Source organism: Terrapene carolina, unplaced genomic scaffold (genome assembly GCF_002925995.2).
Source record: "Terrapene carolina triunguis isolate 2854851 unplaced genomic scaffold, T_m_triunguis-2.0 Scaffold66, whole genome shotgun sequence".
NCBI lineage: Eukaryota > Metazoa > Chordata > Testudines > Emydidae > Terrapene > Terrapene triunguis.
This window is the reverse complement of record NW_020664417.1, coordinates 2746097-2769909: the sequence shown is the minus strand read 5'-3', so window position 1 is coordinate 2769909 and position 23813 is coordinate 2746097. Positions and strand designations below refer to the sequence as shown.

Genomic DNA, 23813 nt, shown 5'->3' with positions numbered 1-23813 from the left:
GGATCTAAAAGGATTTCCCGAGCCATGATTTCCTCAGTAAGGACTGATGGACATCTTGTGGGATGACAAACCTCCTGAGTGGTAGCTAGCCACAACAGTTTGAATTACTGTGTAAGAAGTTATTTTAGTGTCAATCCTGCCAGGTGCAGAATGCTTTCTGGAAAGCACTGAGAACCCTCAACTCTCGCTGACATCAATGAGAAATGAGAACATTCACTACTTTGCTGGACTTTGTCCTTGTTGAGCTGTATAGTTTTATATTAAGAACCTTTGGGCCTAATAAATGACTCATATTTTAGAATATTTCTCTCTGCTAGGTTCCCCAGCTGATTTCAGGATTTAGCAAGTAAACCAAATAGATTCAAAAAGTGAAATAAGATCATCTTGTAATAAATTCCAACCTGTTGATGGGAAACTGATGCAGATGAATACAGCACATTTCAATAAGTTTCATCTGCTGAGGAAATATGCATTTTATTTTTTTAAATTTATATCTACAGTGAACAGATGTGGAATAGTCTGCCCTCCATGAAGGTCTCACCCGAATCCCTAAGAATTAAAAATTGGCTTCAAACCTGAACCATGATATTTTATATTACAACCACATTTTTTAATAGCATTAGCTATTATAACTTTGAACATTCTTGTTATCCTGCTAAATCACCAATCTTTGAATCTTGCTAAATGTTATATGAAAACTTATTTCCTTGTATCATTTTTGAATTTTCTACCTTTTAATTTAATTGAATATTCCCTTGTTCTTGTGTCATGAGCCAGGGAAAACAGAACCTTTTGATCTATCTTTCTAGACCATTCATTATTTTATATACTTTTATCAGGTTCCCTTTTATTCATCTCCTTTCTTAGATAAACATCCCAAACTTTTCAATCTCTCTTCAAATTAGATTCTTTCCATGACCATGGCTGTACTTGTCACTGTTCTCTTATCTGCTTCTAATTCTGCAATATCCTTTTTTGAGATAGAGTGACATGTACTGCAAATAGTATTCCAGATTAGGCCATACTACTGCTTATATAATGTAATTATAATATTTTCAGTATTATTCTACAGTCTGTTCCCTAGGCATCCCAATATCTTAAATCATAATGAATATGCACATATGTTCCAGCTCCACTGAAGACAATGACAAAAATCCCATTGACTTCAATAGTGCAAAACTAGACCCATGGTCAAATTATCTGTTTGGAGAATACATTCCACCGCATTACATATGTGTACTAAACACTTTGAAACATCTCTGTTACCATACCCTCTCATTACTGGGATACAAACAGAAGTCCATAATAGATACTTTGGAATCAAATTAATACAAATAAACCATGATCTATTTTACAAATCACTGAGCCACTCTGGCCCCTATGCAGCATGGACAGGGGCTAACACTCAGTTATGTCATGAAATTGAGCAGGGAAGCTGATGGCATCACAGACCCAGAGACAAATGAGCGTTATGGAACACATTTCTCTGCCACTCTGTAGTCACCATCAGACCCTTTATGCAAGCAAGTGCTGCATTGCTCATTGGGGCTCTGCATTAATTTGGGGACTTAACCAGATAACAGTTGCTCTAGGCAGCACAGAAGCCCATATATTTTATTACAGAAAGTACAACTCCTCTATAATGTTCTTTATAGATTCTTATACTGTGCTCATCACTATAGTATTGAACATCTTCCAGTGGTTCATTAAGCAATGTGAATACACATCCCTCATGTGTTTGTTCTCTTATCTTCTCTCCAAGGGGAGAAGTGGACTGTCTTGTTTAGGTTTAGGGATTTTTTTTTTAATATACATGTTGCTACATATTTATGTCAGAGAAGGCAAAGTCAAAAAAATATGCCTTGCAATTGAAACAGAAAGTGGAGAGGTCTATGATGGTCCTTAGTTCTTGTGGGAGTTCCACAGTCTCGGACCAGCCTCTGAGAAGTTCTTTTGCACAGACTAACTTTATTCTTATTGTAGAATGCTCCATTGTGCCAGAGAAGCGAAGTTATTGACCACTGTTTTCATCCCGGAGCTTTAGGTTGTCTTTCAGCTATCCTAAACCCAGTCCATGGAGTGTCTTGAAGATAATGACTGAGACCTTGAACTTAAATTGATATTCTATGGGAAGCCAGCATAGAGAGTAAAGGACAGGTTTGATGTGCTCATGGTAGCCTGTATTACTGAGAGGATGTGCTACTGAGTTCTATACCATTTGGAGTTTCCTAAATTCTGAAGGCCTAGATATATCACATTGCTGTAATTCAGCTGAGAAGTGACAAAGGCATGAATAACTGAGACCATGTCATCATCCAATAGGATAGGATGGAGTCTCTTTGCCAATGGGAGATGACAGAAAGCTTTATTTGTACAGGCTGTAACGTAAGCGCTTATTACGAGTAAGGAATCCAGAAGTGCTCATAATCCACAGAATGACTTGAACAATTGTGGGTGTGTACCCTCAAGGAGACCGCACCATGGATTCAAACCCCTCAAAATGCTTTCCTCTGCCTAACCTTTGTCTTGCTTGGGTTCAGCTTCAGCTAGCTTTTCTTTATGCATGAGCTGATCTTGCCCAAGCAGGGGGCCATCTTGGTGGTAGTGGTCTGGTCATATGTGGTGAAGGTAGAATTATGTGTCATTTGCACCTTGCTGGCATTTGAGTCCAAGTTCTCTGAGCAGTTCAGCTAGTGTAGTTGCTTGTAGATGTTGAAAAAGACTGGAGAGAGAATTGATCCTCATGGGACTCTATAAGTGAGGGGTCTAATAGTGGAAATGCAGTTTCCCATTATTACTCATTAGGTGCATCCCTCCAGGAAGGACTCAAACCATTTTAGCTCATTACCCTGGACTCCTGCCATGTCTGTCAGGCAAGACAGAAGTATTGCAGAGTCAACAGTGTTAAATGCTACAGACAAGTCCAGGAGGAGAAGACTAGCTCTCTGCCCTCCCTCTAGGAACACCAAGAGATCATCCATCAGTGCCACTGAAGTGGTTTCAGTCCCATGTCCTTGCCTGAATCCTGACTGTGCTAAGTATAGATTGTTAGCTTCAGTTAAATTAGCTTGTAGTTGGCCTTTGGCTAGCTTCTCTGCAAGCTTGCTCAGCAATGGGAGGTTTGACACTGGGTGTTAGTTGGCTAGAACCAATATATTCTGGCTGGGTTTCTTCAGTGTTAGTCAGACTATTGTGTGTTTGAAGGAGGATGGGAAGATTCTTTCTCTGAATGAGACATGATTTATTTTAATCAGGAGTGGCACCTGTGGTTCATGTCTCTCTTTCACTAGCCAGGATAGGCATGGGTCAGATTCACAAGTCTTCGGTCAAGACGCCTTTAGGGTTCCAGAATTATTTGATGAGTGGCTGCACTGAACCCTAAGAACGTAGGTGGGCTGTCAGTTGGTGGCTATTAGTGGAGCAGATCTAAGCTGCTTGAGAAGGCTTGTTGAATGTGTGTGATCTTTTCAGAGAAGCAGGATGACAGTTCTTCACAGTACTTGGTGCTCTGTTCTGATGCAGGTTGTAGGCACTCAGGATTGATGAAGTACATTATCACCCTGGATAGCACCTTGAGCAGGATTTGGCAGCTTCAATGGAGGCTGATAGGAATGTTCTCTTGGCCTGTAATACAGCCTCTGCATAGGCTTTGAGAATTCATTATGTTTGAGCCTGGAAATCTACATCAGGTGTTCTCTCAATTTAAACTCCTCCACTTACATATACAAACAGTCTTGTCACATGTGCTCCACTTCATTTGGTAATAAAAGCACTGACTATGATGGACATAGGTTAGTAGTATGGATGTATGTCCATAATATCCACAGTGTTTTGTATGTGAGCAAGAGAAAAACAGAGGAGATAGAGAAACGTTCACATAGATTTATATCAAAGGTGTGTTTGTATGTTCAATTCAGCTTGGCCCTTGGATCTAATTACTTTCAAACTGGCCCACGGCTAGTAATAGTGTCTTCTTGTCATGTTTTATTAGTAAATCCTACAAAAAATGATACTGCTGATGGCAGTATACTATATCTACCTGATAGTTATATATAACTCAAAATCTAAATGCTCACTTTTTTTCATCGTTCACAAGATACCCTTAGGAGATTGGTATCATTTCATTCTTTGAGACACTGAACAGAAACCTGTTCCTACTAATCCAGAATATTCATTTAATACTGCAGACAAAGATGGATGAATCAGGCTTTCATTGAAGGGTCTAACAATTTTATCAGACACAGATACTTAACTGAAATATTTTTGATGCCATTACAGATACAGTATGACTAGAAATTGCACTAGTTTATTTAGTTTTTATGGAATCATTTGGGATTTTTAAAACATTTTTGGTTAAATTAATGCAAATTAATATTTTTTTTTAAAAAAAAAGAACAATAACATTTTCTTCCCTAAAAGCTTCTTAGGGCCATATTTTGCCACTTTCATGGTGAGTATTACTTTACTTTGTGAGGGGCAAATGGTTAAGGATGGACCCTTAAATGTTTATTGTCTGACTGCTTAAACAGAGGTAGAGGGCAAACAGCACTTTAATTCGGTCCTTCTTTTTGATATGTTCAGTAGGTTCACATTTCCTTATACTAGTGGTTCTCATACTGTGCTTTGTGGACTGATTACTTGCAGGTCATATGGTGTTACATCTCCTCCTGCTCCCAGCTGTTTCCACAGAATCAAGGTTCTTCTTTGTAAGGAAGGAGTTGTAAACCTATTGAAGCATCTGAATACAAAGAGGAGGATCCAATCTATGTGGCCCCACTTGGAGCCACTTCTACATAAAAGGAGAAAAAGGAGAGGAAATAGGAGTAATCCTCAGAAACAAGAGACCAATGATTAAACAGAGTTTCCAGCTGGATAGATGACTAATGACATCTGACACCACATTTGTCTTACATATAAGTAAAAATAAGAGCCATAAGATCTGAGGTCTCTTCCTAGTTCTGCCATGTGGCTTTGGGCAAGTCACATAACCTCTGTGTGCCTCAGTTTTCTGATCGGCAAATGAGAAAAATAATATTCGAATACTAATAATACAGGACTGTTGTGAGGCTTGATTCATTAATTTTTATGAAACACTGCGCTAGAGCCTCAGCTGCTGTAAATTGGCCCAAGTCCATTGACATTAATGAGAATCTGGCCCTTTGAGATCTTCAACAGTAGAAATGTAAAGTATTATTAAAAAGTAGGCAATGAGTTATAAAACTATTCAGTCTCCTTTCACAGTTAGGTAGCACTTAAGCACTCAATGCTTTATAAACATAATGGGCATTGCTGCCAAGGTCTTTCTACAGCCATTATCAGATCACAATTCAACCAGCAGGCTAGGGATATAAATCCATACAAAATAAATACAGAGGTTTGCAGACCACAAGATTAGCTACTTTGGTACATTAGCTCTTATGTCCCACATTATATAAGTAGCAGAGATCGTTTGCAGAGCAGGATTTCCTGTGTAGACTGATGCTTTTCTTACCTGCAGGGCTAGTGAATTGAGAATGCCCTGGGAAAATGGCACTAACACAGGTTCTCATATGTCAAAAGCTTACAGATTCACATATGGTACTGTTTTTTGTGGTTCATTCTGTACTTGTGGTTGTTTCCAGACTATTACAGGAAGAAAGCCTCTCTGGTGAAAAGCTACCATTGTATGACCAGACCACAAAGAACGTTTTGGGGCTGATTTTTATGGGGATTGACTTGAATGTGACTCTTATGCATTTCGTACAGAACCAGGTTAATAACTTAAACCACAAAAAAACAAAACAAAACAAAACTATATTCACATAATGTTAATAGTCCAAGCTAAACTGACAATGTAAGTGAAATCAAGTGAGGGCTTAAATTTAATTTTAAATTCACCTTATCAAAAAATTTCTGTGAACTGTACAAGTATTTATTTAACTTTTTTTGAAGAGAATATTATTTACTTGACAGTGTAATGGTTCCTTTATAATGGTTCCTCTTAATGTTTTTTGTATCTATGGCCAAGTGATATAAAGAGAATTCCTCCCAATGGAAGTTTTGTTTCCTGTAGTAGGCTGGATATATGATTATTTCCTCAAAAATAAATCCAAACTACTTTATGATAAGTACATGAAAGTTTGTGAAATAAAACATGTCATGATCATTGAAATATAAGAAAATATGTACTTTATCTTTTTAAGTAGGATAAGGACCGAATGGCTAGGCAGCAGTTCTGCAGAAAAGGAACTAGGAGTTACAGTGGACGAGAACCTGGATATGAGTCAACAGTGTGCCCCTGTTGCCAAGAAGGCTAACGGCATTTTGGGCTGTATAAGTAGGAGCATTGCCAGCAGATCGAGGGACGTGATCATTCCCTTCTATTCGGCATTGGTGAGGCCTCATCTGAAGTACTGTGTCCAGTTTTGGGCCCCACACTACAAGAAGGATGTGGAAAAATTGGAAAGGGTCCAGCGGAGGGCAACAAAAATGATTAGGGGGCTGGAGCACATGACTTATGAGGAGAGGCTGAAGGAACTGGGATTGTTTAGTCTGCAGAAGAGAAGAATGAGGGGGGATTTGATAGCTGCTTTCAACTACCTGAAAGGGGGTTCCAAAGAGGATGGATCTCAACTGTTCTCAGTGGTACCAGATGACAGAACAAGGTGTAATTGTCTCAAGTTGCAGTGGGGGAGGCTTAAGTTGGATATTAGGAAAAACTTTTTCACTAGGAGGGTGGTGAAGCACTGGAATGGGTTACCTAGGGAGGTGGTGGAATCTCCTTCCTTAGAGGTTTTTAAGGTCAGGCTTGACAAAGCCCTGGCTGGGATGATTTAGTTGGGGATTGATCCTGCTTTGAGCAGGGGGTTGGACTAGATGACCTCCTAAGGTCCCTTCCAACCCTGATATTCTATGATTCTAAGTGTCTACTCTTTGCACAAATAAAACATTTTTGCTAGACTTGCAATTTATTATATAAATACATTTAACACTTTTAAAAAAATGTGTATGACAAGCCTCCTTTTTTAAATTGGTTATCCATCAGCCCAAAGGCAAACAGCTTTAGGAACTATTTTTAAATAAGTATTTAAAACTTATGGTCTATCTTTTCAAAGGCAGACCCTAAATCTATATCTGCAATTTGTCATGGCAAAATTTTGGCATTCTATTTGTGTGTATATGCAATTACAAAAAAGAGCGCATTTAACGCCCATTATTTTATATTGTATGGTATGCTGAATAATATGTTACATTGCTTAATGTTACATTGTGCGATCATGTATATTATAACTCATACAAGGACACTATTGTACCTTCAATCAACAACTGCTAGGCAGATATGCTGAAACATCTATGTTACCACTGTTTATCTTGTCTTTCCCCCCAGTTTATCTATTTTATACATCAGCTGTTATGTTGCAATATATAGAGATTGTAAGCTCTTTGGGGCAAGGACTAACTTTTTATTATATGTGTATACAGTACCTCACACAAGGGGGCTCTGATCTGCAACTGGGGTCTCCAGATGCTACAATAATTCAAATAAAAAATAAAAAACAATAAAACACAAAAGGAGGCACTGGTTAGGGGAGAAGGAAATCTTAATTTTGAATGTCTTGAATTTTGTACAATTAAAGTCTCAGCTTTAAAATGTAATCCTCAATATTAATGGTTTTTTTAAATACAGTAATTTCTGTAGAGACAATTGGAACAAAGGGAAATAATATTAATAAAGTAACAAAAAGCAGGAGAGAATGCAGCCAGAATTGCAGAAAGAGGTTCTATTTACAATGGAGTAGCAGAAATAGTGTAGTGTAGAAAAGGAACACATATTTTATGGTCTGTTTCCTCAAAAGTGTCACATTCAAATACAGCATAGTATCAACCTTGTTTTGTTTAAGAGATCTGATAAGTATACAGCACATGGCGTTGCTGTATTAATTTAAATCACAGGGAATGAGCTGGCAGGATTAGGACTAAAAGGTCTCCTACGCAACATTGCAGAGCATTAGTGCTAGGCAAGATGTCAAGTAATGTATACAAAACCAAAGATTTTGTTTTTTAAATCAGATACCCCCCCATCTGTGCATGTGCAGCTATGTGTTTACTTAGATGGGAGCAGTGAAGGGCTTTTAAATAGTGGACAGTAGAAGTAGAGTGGATACCAACTGCAGATTTTTCAGTAGGTGAGTGCTGACTGCATCAGCCCACTGACAGGCTGGTAGGGAAAGGCCTAGAGAAGCGAAGCAGAAGAATTGGCTATGTCAAGTAACTCCTCCTAATTGGCTAATGTTAAGACTGCCAAACCTGAGTTCGCAAGACAAGCCAAAATAATCCATGAGATTTTTTCCAACCCAAAATGTATATAAATTCTTGTTCTAGGACATGAATTCCTGTGCCAAAGTAAACAACATGGCACCATTGTAACAAGTGTCATGCCCTGTAAAAATCAGGATGCTCACAGGAAAATATCTCACGGTGGGGAAGATGAATGCTCCGCTCCTTGAATGCCTGTCAGAAAGCACTGCTTTAAACTTGGCCAAGTCACCCTCTCAAACTCAGAAGTAACAAACCCTCCTCAGGCAGCTTTCTTGCTTTTGGATGGGTTTATGATTCAAGCAACCAGCCCCATGTTAAGCTTTGCTACCACACTGCTGTCAGGATCAGAAGAGGTCCTGTCAGCTAAATTGTGTCCGCACCTCTTTCTAATCCTGGAGTGTAGTTCACCACCTGACTCCAATTTTTTGGTGCTATATCTTTTTCTTCCAGTCCCATTTCTTGAGCTAGCACACTACCCTTGAGGAGCTTTGTTCCATATTATGACAAAGCAGAGTGATGCTTGAGCCTCCTTGCACCCCTTAGAAGAGTTGCAGCAACTTCCTAAAGCACCCAGCTTTTGACTGAAGCCTCCCACCCAAATTGCTGCCCCAATCTCACCCTATTAATGTATCTGACCTGAAAAGGGATACTTTTCTATTTGTACCTGATGCCATTGCCTCACCTGAAGATCAGAGTGACTCCTGCAGGTATCCTGAACTAAGGAGACTGCAGCTTTGTGGAAGATGTGTGTTTTTTCTTTCTTACATTCATTTTGTAACCTCTAAACATTACAAAAAAACCCAAAAAACCCAAACCCCCAAACAATTAAAACTAAAGTGTAAAAGAATTTAAGTCTTGAAAAAGAATTGCTTGCCAATTGTGAGTCAAATTCCCCAGAGTTGCTTACAGAAAGCTTCTTTCCTCTGAACTCCCACTTACGTTGTTTGTATTAAATGAGGGCACAATAATGTTTATGCTGAGCTATTCAAAGGATCTGAAAGGAAATAGATGTCCCACTCCTTTAAGCACCTTTGAAAATCCCAGCCTAGTGGTTAAGTGTCAGTGTAAACTCATCATACCAAATCTTATTTGCAAGTTGCAAATGCAGCCTAGCTTTTATCAATACTTTGCCTTTCAATTCAAATTCACCTTGACCTTGGGGCCAAAACTTACCTAAGAATTACAAGATAGGAGTCTCATGTCAATTCTTGATAAATCTGACCTAATCCAAGCCAATTTCAAAAATATTGTGCTATATTATGCTAACCTTCAATATTCCGCAGTTTAATAGCCTGGCTCCTCCATTCTTTCTCCGGGGATAAATAAGAGGGTAAATAGACTGACTGTGTGGTCCATTTAACTGAAACTTTACTTTGAAGTACAGTGAACGGTGCCTATGAATCAGTAAATGAGCAATTCTCAAAAAGCATTAAAAAAGTCACTTCTTTGCGACTTTCTTAAACCAGTAGATGTGTCTAACTGTCTAACTTGGAAGTCTCAAGGGTAGAATATCGATTCTTATGGACTTCACCTAAGGTATTTGTTGCAGCTTTAGCAATAAGAATTCTCAATACTTTAATACTTTTAGAAATTAAATCTTAATTATTGCTGAATCTAAAAAAATCAAAGAAAAGCAAAACAAAAAAAGATAGAGGCTTGGCTTTAGACACCACATTAACTAGAAGCCAGGTAAAATAGAAGCCAGCATCAAACTATTAAATCTTATAGTATATCTGCACAGTATTATAGCTCAAACATATTAGATAAGGAAGGGGAGACTGCTTTGATCTGTGACAAATCAATATTTCTTGAGAGACATAGTTCATCAGCAAATTGCTCTTTAATCATTTTTTGTTAATCATTTCAAAAGCAGGTTGTAGTACTTACTGGATTGAGAACAACTGTGAAAAACAACTCCCCTCCCTGGATACTCTTGTCTAGTTCTTTTGGACCCCCAGGATACTCCTTATAGAAAATTGTATGAGTGAATAGACCACAGGTTTGCCTAGGAAGGACCTGAGTAAAAACAGGATGATAAAGAAAAATGTCTCAAAACAAAATGACTTTCATTCCTTTTGTAAAATAATAAATTTAATACAAATGAACTTTTGTAACTTTACCATTTACTTTCTGTCATTAAACTGTTATGTAGATTTAGCATTGCCCCTTTAATTGAAGTCAGTAGTTAGACTGACAATTAATCCAAGGCCTGGGTAAGCTAACATACTGACATATCGGTATTTAATGCATTTTTGAACAAACAAACAAAAGAGTGACTTTTATATTATAGTGAAACCACAAGTCATTTTTTCCCATAAATTCATGAATTTTTATTTGAAACGCAGTGACTATTGTCGAAAAGCCACATGTAATTTAGAGTCCACAAAAAAAAAAAAAAAAACCCACACCTCTTTATGTACTTGATATCTAATCAAACTGTATTTTAAGGCTGTCACCAAAACTTTTTTAGTTCATAAGGTGAGATCATAATCTGAAAAGTGATTTTATAAAAATAGCTTGGTGTGTTCTGTATTTATTGATTGTCATTCAAATCTGTGCAGTTTCCACTTAAAAGTAGGCTTTCTTTTGTGCCAGCTCTGCAAACTCAGTGCAGAATTTGAAAGTCAAATTGGTTCTTTCTTGCTCATGCATCATTGTCAATAATGATGCTGTATTCAATGTAGTTATTTTTGTTGATGATGCATAAGTTACAATAGAATCCAGCTCACTTTCTCTCAGCTGTGCCAGCTCTGCAAGACTAATGGTAGTAAAAAGTAGTACAAACTTATTTTTTTTAATGACTAAAATAAGCATGTATGACTCTATACATACACAGGGAACAGCTCCTTTGAGTATGGTGCTGCTATTTCATGCATTTGCTTTTTACAATAGAACCACCTTTGAAATGTTTCCTTGTATCCCCAATTTGGAAAATGGATGGGTTTCATATATATATGTTTTTTCCAGAAAATTTACATCTTAGGGCTGAACATCTAAGGACCAGATTTTTAAATACCTTTAAAAATATAGGCCTAAATCTCAAATGACAGTGGTTATCAACAGCAGTTTGGCAAAGTCAGTGTTTGCTGGAATAAAGGCTCAGACTTTTTAAACTTGACACCTACTATGGAAATTCCTTACTCGGAAGAAATTATGCTTGTATATGAATCATTCTTTTCTGTGGTAATTTTTTTCAACATTCTATAGAATTTTATATTCTATAATGACCATAGACCAGGGGTGGGCAAATTTTTTGGCCTGAGGGCCATATCTAGGAATAGAAATTGTATGGCAGGTCATGAATGCTCACAATATTGGGCTTGGAGTGTGGGAGGGGGTGAGGGCTCTGGATGGGGGTGCGGGCTCTGGGGTGGGGCCAGAAATGAGAAGTTCAGGGTGCAGGAGGGGGTTCTGGGCTGGAGCAGGGGAGTGGGATGTGGGGTGTGTGTGGGGGGGTGTGACGGCTCCAACTGGGGGTGCGGGCTCTGGGGTGGGGCTGGGGCTGAGGAGTTTGGGGTGTAGGAGGTTGCTCTGGGCTGGGACCAAGGGGTTCAGAGGGTGGGAGGGGATCAGGGCTGGGGCAAGGGCATGGGGAGAGGCTCAGGGGTGCAGGCTCCAGGCAGCGATTACCTCAAGTGGCTCTCAGAAGCAGCAGCATGTCCCTTCTCTGGCTCCTACATGGAGGTGTGGCCAGGCAGTTCTCTGCAGGCACCAGCCCTGCAGCACCCATTGGCTGTGGTTCCCGGCAAAGGGGAGCTGCGAGGGCAGCACTTGGGGTGGGGGCAGCATGTGGAGCGGAGCCCCCTGGCTGCCCCTACGCGTAGGAGCTGGAAAGGGGCCATGTTGCTGTTTCCGGGAGCTGCGTGGAACGGCCCCCACCCCGGCTCCCGGCTGAAGCGCCAGAGCTGAGCAAAGCCCAGACCCTGCTCCGCGGCAGGAGCTTGAGGGCCGAATTAAAATGGCTGGTGGGCCGGATCAGGCCCATGGGCTAGTTTGCCCACCCCTGCTATAGACCATAAATCACAATTACAATTATGAAATATATGGAATTAATTTATTTGTTATAATCCTACAAATGCTTTTTAAATTCCTCTGGTTTCCCTGATGAAACACCAGTGCAATTGGTCAAAGGTACAGAGATAAGTTGAGCAGGAGGGAAAATGCTTCTGGTAAATCTTATATAATGTCTTTATTATGGCATGTGTTCATCACTATCAGCCTGCAGATGCAGAAAATTAATGCATTTGCTCTGAAGAACAGAAAGCCTGAGATTTCTGAGACAGGTGGTCTTATGCTGATTATTCTTGGTAAATTGATTTTTGGCCCTGCTGTCCTGTTTCTCAAAGCTTATGTTAAATCTTATTCAATATGTGCCTTCAAAATGATATGTTTTTACCAAAATTTATGAACAGAGTTATTTGGAGAGTTCTCAGAATCAATCAACCCTATTCAGATGCTTTACGTCCCCTGAGGGTATCTACAAACCTATTATTTTACTTACAGCTAATGCTTTCCTGAGACTAAGCTTTAGCCTGGTGTGATTTTTTTATTTTTAATAACTGCAGATCATTTTAACAGGCTTCTTCCAAACCTCGATTCACACATTAAATTTTGGAGTATTAATTTGTCAGAATAATGCTATTCACAGTAACTCTTTAGGACAATACCATAATTACTGTATAAGCTAAATGGAAGTATTAGCTGGAGCTAATGCACCAGGCATACTCCTCTAAATGCACTCAAAACAGCCCAAAGTATGATGTGGTACAAATATTAGTGATCTCTCTCACATACACACACACGGAAAGATGCAAAAATTACCCTAAAGTATTTTTTAAAAGTTGTTTTAAAACATTTCACTGACAATAATGCACAGGGTTTCGCAAATGCTGAACAGCCAGGAAATACCCTATGCCTTAATTATTATTGCCTAAATGACCTACATGGTGTTAACAGAGAATTTTGTGTCAGTAATGAAAAGCCATGGTCAGGGAAGTAGTGCAGTCCATGTCTGTCAATATGAATTATAGGGAGTACAATGGGAGAATTGGGTGATTTGGACTAGAGTTGCCTCCAGGGAATAATTCCACAGCTTGAGAGGATGCTTTCTTCCCTCCAGCCCTCTGGGCATCTGCCCAGCATCAAAGCCCTGCTACCTGGGCCAAGAGCTTAGCTGGGTTTGAGCCATAGTAAGAGGCACACTGGCAGAATGTGTGGGAAGGTTGTAAGGTGAGGGCCATATCATACAATTGAAGCAGCACTTTACTGTTTAAAGATGAAAGGCCAGATTCTCAATTGGTGTATGTTGGCATAACTCCTTTGCAGTCAGTGGAGCTATGCATTTACAACTAGCTGAAAATCTCACCAATAACGCTCACCAAAGTATTACTGGTGAGATTTCCAGCTGGTTGTAGATTACTTTGTTACTGGCTTAAAAATCTGAAGGAAAATGTCAGTGTATCAAAAGCATAGGCCCCAATGTCAGAAGCTATGCTGCTTTCATCAGCAGTACGGTGAATGCCAGCAAGAGGTTTAGACATGCTGATTTTAATTAGCAGGTTAATGTCAACTATACCTTACTATTTCTACATAGCCATATGTGCTTCTCACAATGTGAACTTTCAGGATGCTGTGCTTTTACACTTTTTTTGTTTTGTTTTTTAAAATGAATCATGAAAAGCTGAAGCAGTAAGTTTGAATATAAAAATCATAAAAGCAGCTCACCATGATATTTTTGTGGATGAAGCCCCGTCTGTACCGTGCAGGTTTTAGATGTGGATACTCTTCTGTGCTGGTGATTTTGATATTCCAGACTTTTTTCCAGGCCTCATAAAGCTGAACATGTACAGGGTAAACCCCGGAGTGGTGCGGAGCTACCGCATAGCCCATGTCAGTTGGAATGCCATGTTCCTGAAAAATATCAGAAAAAGTGACTGATCTAGAAAATTAAAGTAATTTAATGCTTGTGTAGCTTGCAAACAACTTTTTTGGGAGACAGCATAGATGGGTCTAAAATGCAGTCAGGGATGATTTGAAGATGCATGCTGGTACAAAAGGGAAGCATTTAGATAAGCAAAGGTTTGAATACACAAACCTATAATGAAGTTTTAGGAATAAGAAGAGAAGAATGATAGAAATGTAAGAAAAATTATGTTGTGTTCTTATACCAATACCTCAAAAAGGGGGGCATATATTTGCAAGTTTTTGAGAAAAAATTTGCCATATTCTGCCGTTAAAAAGTCCCCATCTACAAAATATGTGACCCCACTCACTGTGAGCCTTTAAATAGCTCATACTCAGGCAATACTCTTGCTGACTTCGATAAGTTTTACCTGTGTAGGGCTGAGGGCCAGAGCCTATTGCCACTCTGCTGATAAAACTCACTCTCCGTGCAGAGGACCATTACAAGACCTTATACCACTTAACTCCCAAGTGCGTAGTCCCTAAGGAAAAGTTGTAAGATCAGATGTTCTCCTAGTATTCTGTCCTTGCTGTGTCAGCTGAGCAGGAGCAGAACAGCTGGTGCCGTGAATACATCATTCTTAAACAGTTAATAATACACAAATTCAGGATTTGTCTGTCTGCCTCTTTAAAATAATGAACACAAAAGGTGACTGCTTAGTCATAGTGCTTAAGACCAGGGCACGTGCAAGGATGTTTCGCGCCCTAGGCGAAACTTCCACCTTGCGCCCTCCCCAAGCCCTGCGGCAGCTCCCCACCCTGAGGCGCCCCCCCCTGCAGCAGCTCCCCACCCCCGCCTGGCCAGGGGAGCTGTGCGGCAGCATCCCACCCCAGCTCACCTCTGCTCCGCCCCCTCCACCGTCGCTGCTTCACTTCTCCCGCCTCCCAGGCTTGCGGCACCAATCAGCTGTTTGGCGCCGCAAGCCTAGGAGGGAGAGAAGCAGAGCAGGGCGGCGTGCTCAGGGGAGGAGGTGGAGCAGAGGTGAGCTGGGGCAGGGAGTTCCCCTGCGTGCCGCCCCCCCCTTACTTGCTGCAGGTGGCTCTCCCTGCGCCCCCCCGCCCCAGCTCCCTCCGCCTAAATGCTGACGACAACTGGGGCGGCCGAAGATCTGGCCGCTGCGGTCGCCGCCGAAGAAAATGCCGCCCCCGGCAGTCGCCTAATAGATTGCACCGGCCCTGCTTAAGATAGAGTACTGACTTGGCTCTAAACTAGTACTGAGGCACTCCTCTCCTGTCCTAGACCCACTCAGCACTACCCTCATACTCTGTTGATCAGCACAGTATAATCTTTGTCTAAGATGTTTTGTGCAGAATCCTCTTACCGCATATTTGGGAAAAAATGATATAGCTTTCCATCTCTATTTTTTTCAGATTTCCAATTGAAGATTTGATTGTCTTAAAATTTGACTAATGTTCACAGTTACTACCAACTAGTACTCCCTTTTGTAGTCATCTTCATGTACTGCTACTCAGCTTCTTATCTAGATATGTATCTGCTGGCATGTAAATGACCCTAAGTGAGTTTCTTGCTGATTTTAATAATCTTGCCTGGTTCACTTTAAAATCTTAAATGGATAACCACGGCCATAATCATATTTCCTCAAGATTCCTGTTGTTCTTTATCTATGCCTTAAAATGAGGACTCCTCTGTAATTATAAATCTCTTTCTCTTATTTTACTGAATTCAATTATGGATCTCACTTGGTTATTTCTACTATAATTTACTAAATTCTGTGTTAAAGCTAAATTCCTAAATTATTCTGGGTGAACCTGAAACTACAACTTGTAGGTAAAGAAAACAATCATAATATGATACATGAGCCAAGAGAATGGAGAATTTCCCTTGATTTACTACTACTTTTTGGATTTTTACTCAGATTTACTGGGATCATATACACATATACTGCACAGGGAGGGAAACTAGATTGATAACATTTAAAACATCACACAATCAGATACCAATGGGAGAAAAGCATCTTTTTAATACTTTAGAATTTATATTGAATAGCTTTGTCAACTGCATAACAAAAGCATAACCTCACTTTTTCTTCCACGGCACTTATCAGCTTATATTGCGATGCTGTCATTCTTCTTGCTTGCGTGTAAAAAAAAAAAATCATTTTTTTCTTCTGTAGTTAATTAAATGCTTGTAGAAACTGACATAAAGTAGAACCTCAGAGTTACGAACACTTTGGGAATGGAGGTTGTTTGTAACTCTGAAATGTTCGTAACTCTGAACAAAACATTATTCAAAAGCTTGCAACTGAACATAGACTTAATAAACCTTTGAAAATTTACTATGCTGAAGAGAAATGCTGCTTTTTTTTTAGTAGTTTACATTTAACACAGTACTGTACTGTATTTGTTTTTTTGTTGTTGTTTTTTTTTTTCGTCTCTGCTGCTGCCTGATAGTGTACTTCTTGTTCCAAATGAGGTGTGTGGTTGACTGGTCAGTTCATAACGCTGGTATTCGTAACTCTGAGGTTCTACTGTACCGACATCCCTGAAAAATGAAACCATCTCTTTATCTCCAAAACAGATTCAGAATGGGCAGCAGCAAAGCACACTTCCTTTCACTGCTTTGCCAAGTTGCTGGAACCTTGATGAACTCTTGTGGTGAAAGGATAATTCATTTTCCATAATCATCAAACTCTGGCCTCTCTCTTGAGACTGCCAACAAGGCTGCCAAATGGCATGGAGATTTTTGTGGACACTTGCCCACTAGGAGTTGGGCCTAGACCACTAACTCATTCACATAGCCTACAAACAGCCATATAAGAGTAACTACTTTTTGGTCGTGACTGACTTGGGGTGGATTCTAATTTGTGATCAAGAGATCAACAGCTTACTATTCCCCTGAGGTATCCAGTCTCCAAACAATGGGAACCTGCAGCTGCCTTTACCCTGCAGAACTCATGGAAGGGATGTGGTATCAACATTTATGCTTTCTTTTCCTCTAGGTATGAAACCTCCTTGAGCACAAGTGCCCTCAGAGGTGTGGAGGATACAAATTGTGCTCCATGTATCCATTCATAAGTATAGATACACACACACGCTTGTATGACATTTGCCCCAAGTTCAGAACAGTCAAGATTTAGTCCTAGACTACTGACAAGTTTTCTACAAATGAAACGTCACAGCTATAAAATCTATTTGATCATGATGCAGAAAGGCTAGAAAAGGAGTTTCATCCCATTGGGAAGACAATGTTGTCAGTGTAATACACAGTATTTCCTTCTAGTCCTGGAAGAACCTGAAAAAACAGACATTAAAGCTGTAATGTTTGTAGGTAAAGACAAGCTATTTTCCCTCATGGTAGGGGGTTAGGGCCCCTTCTGGCCCTGGTACAGCTGGACTTCTAAAAAACATACTTGGTTTATTAGGTAGAGGATTTTTTTCAAATCCCAATAATTTTTGTAAAAATCTAAAACATTGTAAAATAGTTTTTTTTAATTCATGGCAAACACAGAATGTATGATAGCGTGGTATGGCATAAGGTTTTATTACCATGCATTTGAGATAGCCTGCATAGTTCACTTTGAGCTTCCTCACTTGGTAGTAATGCAGCCATCCAAAAGTTATGCTTGATAAGACCTATATATCACACTGTCAATTATTCCTTATATATATATATATGCTTGGTTCTCTACTGTGGGTGCAGAGTGTGTAATATACATTCACTTCAATGCTAAGTAGGGCTGAGTAAAAAGAGTATAGGACTTGGCCCATTGATTTGACTACAATCAGTTATTTAGCTTTAAACTACTTAATTCCAGTACAGAAGTTTCAATTCCCCTTTCTCTTATCTTAATCTTTTCTACTTCACTTGAGCATGCACAAGCATCAAAAAGAATAATCTTTATAAAATGTGTAAGAGACTGTATTCTCTAATGTCCTATTTAATCTTCTTCATTCAACTTTAAATAAAAGTCTGAATTAAGTGGTTTCTTAATCTTACACCAATATTCACTAATAAATATGTAATTTAATTAAAATCTTTCATACTAATTATGAGCATATCTTTTCCCATGTAATAATATCTTCTTCAGTATTTTTCAAATATTGTTATTCTTATACTGAGTATTTCATACAGAATTAAGAAATTTTACTGTATTTCATACAGAAGTAAGGGTGGCAATACCATACCATGGGCGGCCAGAGAGTGGCGGCTGCTGATGGAGGGCCCAGCTCTGCAGGCAGCAGCGCAGAAGTAACGGTGGAAGTACCATACCATGCCATCCTTATTTCTGCGCTGCTGCTGGCAGCGGCTCTGCCTTCAGAGTTGGGCTCCCAGCCAGCAGCCACCGCTCTCCAGCTGCCCAGCGCCGCCGCCAGCAGCAGTGCAGAAGTAAGGGTAGCAGTATCGCAACCCTCCCTACAATAACCTTGCAACCTTCCCCCTTCCCCCTCATGCACACACAACTCCCTTTTGGATCAGGATCCCTACAATTACAACACCCTGAAATTTCAGATTTAAATAGCTGAAATCGTGAAATTTACGATTTTTAAAATCCTATGACTGTGAAATTGACTAAAATGGACTGTGAATTTGGTAGGGACCTAAGCATACTGCATCAATTCCAGGGTGGATAAAAATCAATGATTTTTTTAAAAAAATCGGATTCTTTTTATTTAAATTGGATTTTTTTGATAAAATGCTTTTTGAGGAAAAAACCTATCTAAAGATAGGTTTAATTAAGATACATTATATCTTAGCTCAAAGATATCTGATCATGGAATAGGGATTATAAATTCTAATTCTATAATATGAGACAATATATTCATGTAATATTTAAGAAAAGTTTTGTAAATGAGTTCCAATAGTTCATGGATTAGGAACCCAATCTTATGGGGTTCCAGGGGCTTCTGTATAGATTATTTAGGTTAATCTTTCTATCTACCCAATGGGACTCAGTGCTCAGTCTAGAAGATACCATCAGCGATGCTTAGTTTTGCAGTTCTCAAACTGTGGATTTGTGTCTCCAGAGACGACATGCTTGTTAACAGCAAAAATGTTTTTAAATAAATAATATATAGATGTGAGGAATAACAAACCTCAACCATATTGTCCCTCTGCAAATCTGTACACAGAGTCAATCCCTTACCTCTCTCTAAAAGTGAAAAGTTTCAAAAAGTTCAATGAATAGAAGATTGTTGGGGGCAGAATTGATCTGGACAAGGAGAAGAAGTCTGAAGATAAATGTGAGATGGGAGGGGCAGGCAGTAGAAACAACAGTGAAACTGTTTGAGCAGCATATTCCAGAAGTCTTGAGGTCTTTGTGTGTGTAGCCTTCATTGATTTGAGATCTAACATACCATTCTCTCACTAGATGGGAAAACCTATAATGGCAGCAGGCCGTTAAGGAGACCCAGTTTGGGAATATTTTAATGAAGTTCCTCTACCTGTGGGTAAGACAGGGATGTGTGCAAAATGCAAACAGTGCAACAAAGAAATGCAAGGCCTGATTGCCCAAATGAAACAACATAATAAGAAGTGTTCCTTCTCAGGAGAAAGCTTCATTGAAGTTGATGAAAGGAACATGTCTGAACATGCAGGATCTTCAGATTGGTAAAAATTTTTATTTCATACTTCTTTTGTAAGGAATTCGTGTCATCCTTCTGGACTATTCTTGAATTCTCATGTTTGAGCAAAAAATATAGTTGTTACTCTATGGTACTATCATTTTAGATGCAGTTGTGATAAAAAATAAATAGCTGAAATAGGCAGATCTTCCTTTTACAATTTCACCTTTATAGTAGTACTGGGTGTCAGTGAATGCAATGAGTAATACTAAATGAGCAGTATGGTAATAATAATTAAATAACTGCATTGACTTATTTTGTTTAAGAAAATCCATCCTCAACATACAGGATTCTGAAGACTATCCACCTTCAAGATCACCATCATTTTTTATAGTTTCAGAGTTATCTGCCAATGATAGTGTTCCAGTCACATCATGTATGTCACACAGCCACAGTATATCACCTGTAGCAAAAAAAAAAAAAAAAAATTTTTTTCCATCATCCAGAAAAGACCATAGATAAGTTTGTGATAAGAACCAGCAGATTACAAAAAGATGTAATTGATGAAAAAATTGCCCCGTTTGTTTAAGCAACAAACTCTCCTTTCCGTATGATTGAGAACCCACACTTCATTAACATTGTTCAGTCATTAAGACCAGGATACAGTCCACCCAACAGAGCAGATGTTGCAGACAAATTGCTGGACAAAGTGTATGAAAGAAAAATTGAGCAGTGTGCAAAAGGTCTAGAGAGTAAAATTGTTAACCTGAGTCTTGATGGGTGGAGCAATGTCCACAATGATCCTGTTGTATGTGTTTGTGTGACAAAAGAAGAAGGGAATATCTTCCTTACAGAAACAATTGATACATCAGGAAATGCACACACAGCAGAATACTGACAAGAAGTACTGTAGCAATAAAAGCTATAACAAACTGTGAAAAAAAATTCAAATGTCTAGTACGCAGCTTGGTCACAGATAATGCTGCAAATGTATCCAAGATGAGAAGAAATTTAGAAGAGAGTCCCAAGCTAATAACATACGGTTGCAGTGCTCATTTGATGCACCTCCTAGCCAAAGCCTTCAGTGTTCCAGAAATAAAGGCTAATGTGTTAGAAATTGCAAAATACTTCCGTAACAACCACTTTACAGCAGCTGCTCTGAAAAAAAGGAGGAGGAACCAAGCTAACTCTCCCACAAGATGTGTGATGGAATTCAGTAGTGGACTGTTTTGAGCACTATATCAAGAACTGACCTAATCTGATGACAGTTTGTGAACAAAATCATGAAAAAAATAGATGGCACTGTCACAGCCAAAGTTCTGAACATTGGGCTTAAGAGAAATGTTGAACACATGCTGAGTATCCTGTAGCCTTGAACAAAATGCAGGGAAATAGCTGTTTTATTGCTGACACTGTTGAAATTTGGAAGGAACTGAGTGAGATCTTAAAAAGAGAAATATGCAATGACGGAGTTAAATTACAAGCATTAAAAAAACAAATGGGACAAGCACTATCTACAGCTCATTTTCTTGCAAATATTCTCAATACTCAGTACTAGGGTCAAACCTTAACTGCTGAAGAAAAGGAGTTGGCTACATCATGGACATCCAGCAATCATCCCTCCATAATGCCAACTATAATAAACTTCAGAGCTAAGGGTGAAGCATTCATGAAATATATGTTTGCTGATGATGTTTTAAAGAAAGTCACACCAGTGAATTGGTGGAAGTCACTTAAGCACTTGGATTCAGAGACTGCTAAAGTAACAATCTCACTTTTAACAGCAGTAGCTCCTTCTGCTGGTGTAGAAAGAATATTTTCTTTCTGTGGACTAATTCATTCCAAATTGAGAAATCGTTTGGGACCTGAAAAAGCAGGAAAGCTTGTTTTTCTTTTCCAGATTATGAACAAACAGGAAAATGAAGGTGAAGATGACTGAGTTAGCTGCAGAAGCCAATATTTTAAGTTTCTCATTTTGACCTGGCTGACATAGTAGATTTAATTTTTTTTTTAAAATATTTCATTTAACTATTCTAGTTAAAAACAATTTTAACAAAAACAAACCTGATTTTAAAAAACTTGAATGTTTTATTAAATTCAATAATTCATATGCTTGTTTTGTTAAAATATTATATGTTTGCTGTTGAAGAAAACAATCCAGAATACATAACGTTGTTGTTTTAGTTAAATAAAACAATTTAAATGTCTGTCTGGTGATGTTATCCTCCTAATACAGCATGGCAAGAAAATCCTCCAAATATTAATAATTAACCTGTTGAATTGGAGATAGTTCACCTCTCAATGACTTCATAAATATCTGCTTCAATTACCTTTGGTAGATGAAATAACCAATCATTCATTTTCTGATATAGCTGTACAACTAATCAGAAAAATTTTCAAAATAAATCACTTTAAAAATGTATAGTGTGTACCTTCTAAAAATGAAACCTACATCTATCTCTGAGTTGTGAAGAATATGTATTAAGGTTATAACAACCAACAAGAGTACACTTTTATGTAGAAATCCATGATTAAATTGAGTCTGCTTGACTAGTGATTTAAATCAAATCCACCCTGATTCAATTCTCAGTTTCTGAGCAAACTGTTTTCTATTCAGTGGGGGGAAAGCCCCACAACTGCATTTAATTGATGCATCTGTATAAAAACACAGAGTAAAATCTTTTCTTTTTTCGTGTCACATTTTTCTTCATTTTCTGAAAATTTCACAACAGGTTGGATTAAAAACAACCTAAGTGAATCTCAATATTTACAATCTGTAAACTACAACTGTCCTTCATATATCTCAATCTGTCTTCCAACCGACTTTGGAAACAAGAATTGCAAAAATGGATCAGACCAGTGGTCCATCTAGTCCAGTATTCTGTCTCTAATAGTGGCCATACCAGCTACTTCTGAGGAAGATGCAAGAAAATCTGCAGTAAGCACTTAAAGGATAACTGGGATATTCTTGTTAACTTTTATCACATCCTCTCTTATTCACTTCTGCTCTAAAGAAAAGTCTCTATTTTTTCAGTCTCTTTCCATGTGCTTCTAATAGTTCTTGTCTGTGAACTCCTCCTATTTCTGCAATATTCTCTCTGAGATGGGGTGACCAGAGCTGAAAACAGTATTCCAGGCAGAGTCTACCAATGATTTATATGATGATATTTTTGCTGGAAACTATATTTCGTTAATTAACTTTTAGTGCAAAGAGTAACTAAAATGTGTCAAGAGTTACACCAGGGATAAATTTGACCCAAAATATGTTTTAAAGAAAAAACAATTTTTCACCAACAATAAAACCATCCCTTTTTTGTTTGATGAAGAGCTGAACCAGCAAAATCCCATTTCCTTAGATAGCTGGTAGTTCTCTAAGTTATCACTTAGGGAAAAATATTTAAAATCTAAATACAATAGATAGAAATCCTATATGCAACAGAAGGAGTATTTGTACCTATGCAGGACAAAGCAATGGATCAAATTCTATCTGGTGAAGTTAATGGAGTTTCATTAGAGATATATTTGGTCCATTATGTTTATTTAAAAATAATCACTAGAAAACCAACAAATACATTTACTTAACAGAAACTGCATTATCATAATATTAAAGTTCTAATACAAAACAATAAAGCTAAAGTAATCACAGTTGGGGGTAGTTTTGAACACTTGTGCACCTTCAAATACTTTCTTGATGGACTTTGGCCTAAGTGTTGCAAAACAGTTATATATCTGATTTACTTATTTTTATTGTTGTGTGTCAGTCCTTAACATACTTTTAATATCGTTTTTTTGGGTAAACATACCATATAAACAGAATACAACCTTACTTATACAGCCTTGTTTTGTGAAAATTGGGTGATTTGTACATTCCAGTGGTTGTTTGGTTAGTTCTAATCTCGGCTATCAAATCGTTGTCATCTTTGACTGTTAGTGGTAGAGTTAGTCAGTGTCACCAGGACACTTGAAAGTCTACTTGTGGATCATTTTGTGAAAGAATGGGATGTTCTCTGTTACAAATACAAGTTTAAGGA

The 23813-nt window shown here is 38.5% G+C and overlaps 1 protein-coding gene across 1 annotated transcript in view; it reads right to left on the bottom strand.

The window, feature by feature from the left end:
- Positions 1–23813, bottom strand: part of LOC112115663 (bifunctional heparan sulfate N-deacetylase/N-sulfotransferase 3) — a 101732-nt gene that overhangs the window by 31026 nt on the left and 46893 nt on the right. Inside the window, exons 5-6 of the mRNA XM_026648146.2 lie at positions 14023–14208; positions 10186–10314 (exon numbers count right to left, since the gene is read on the bottom strand). Of these exons, the coding sequence (XP_026503931.1) occupies positions 10186–10314; positions 14023–14208 (315 nt within the window). The remainder of the gene's footprint in view (positions 1–10185; positions 10315–14022; positions 14209–23813) is intronic.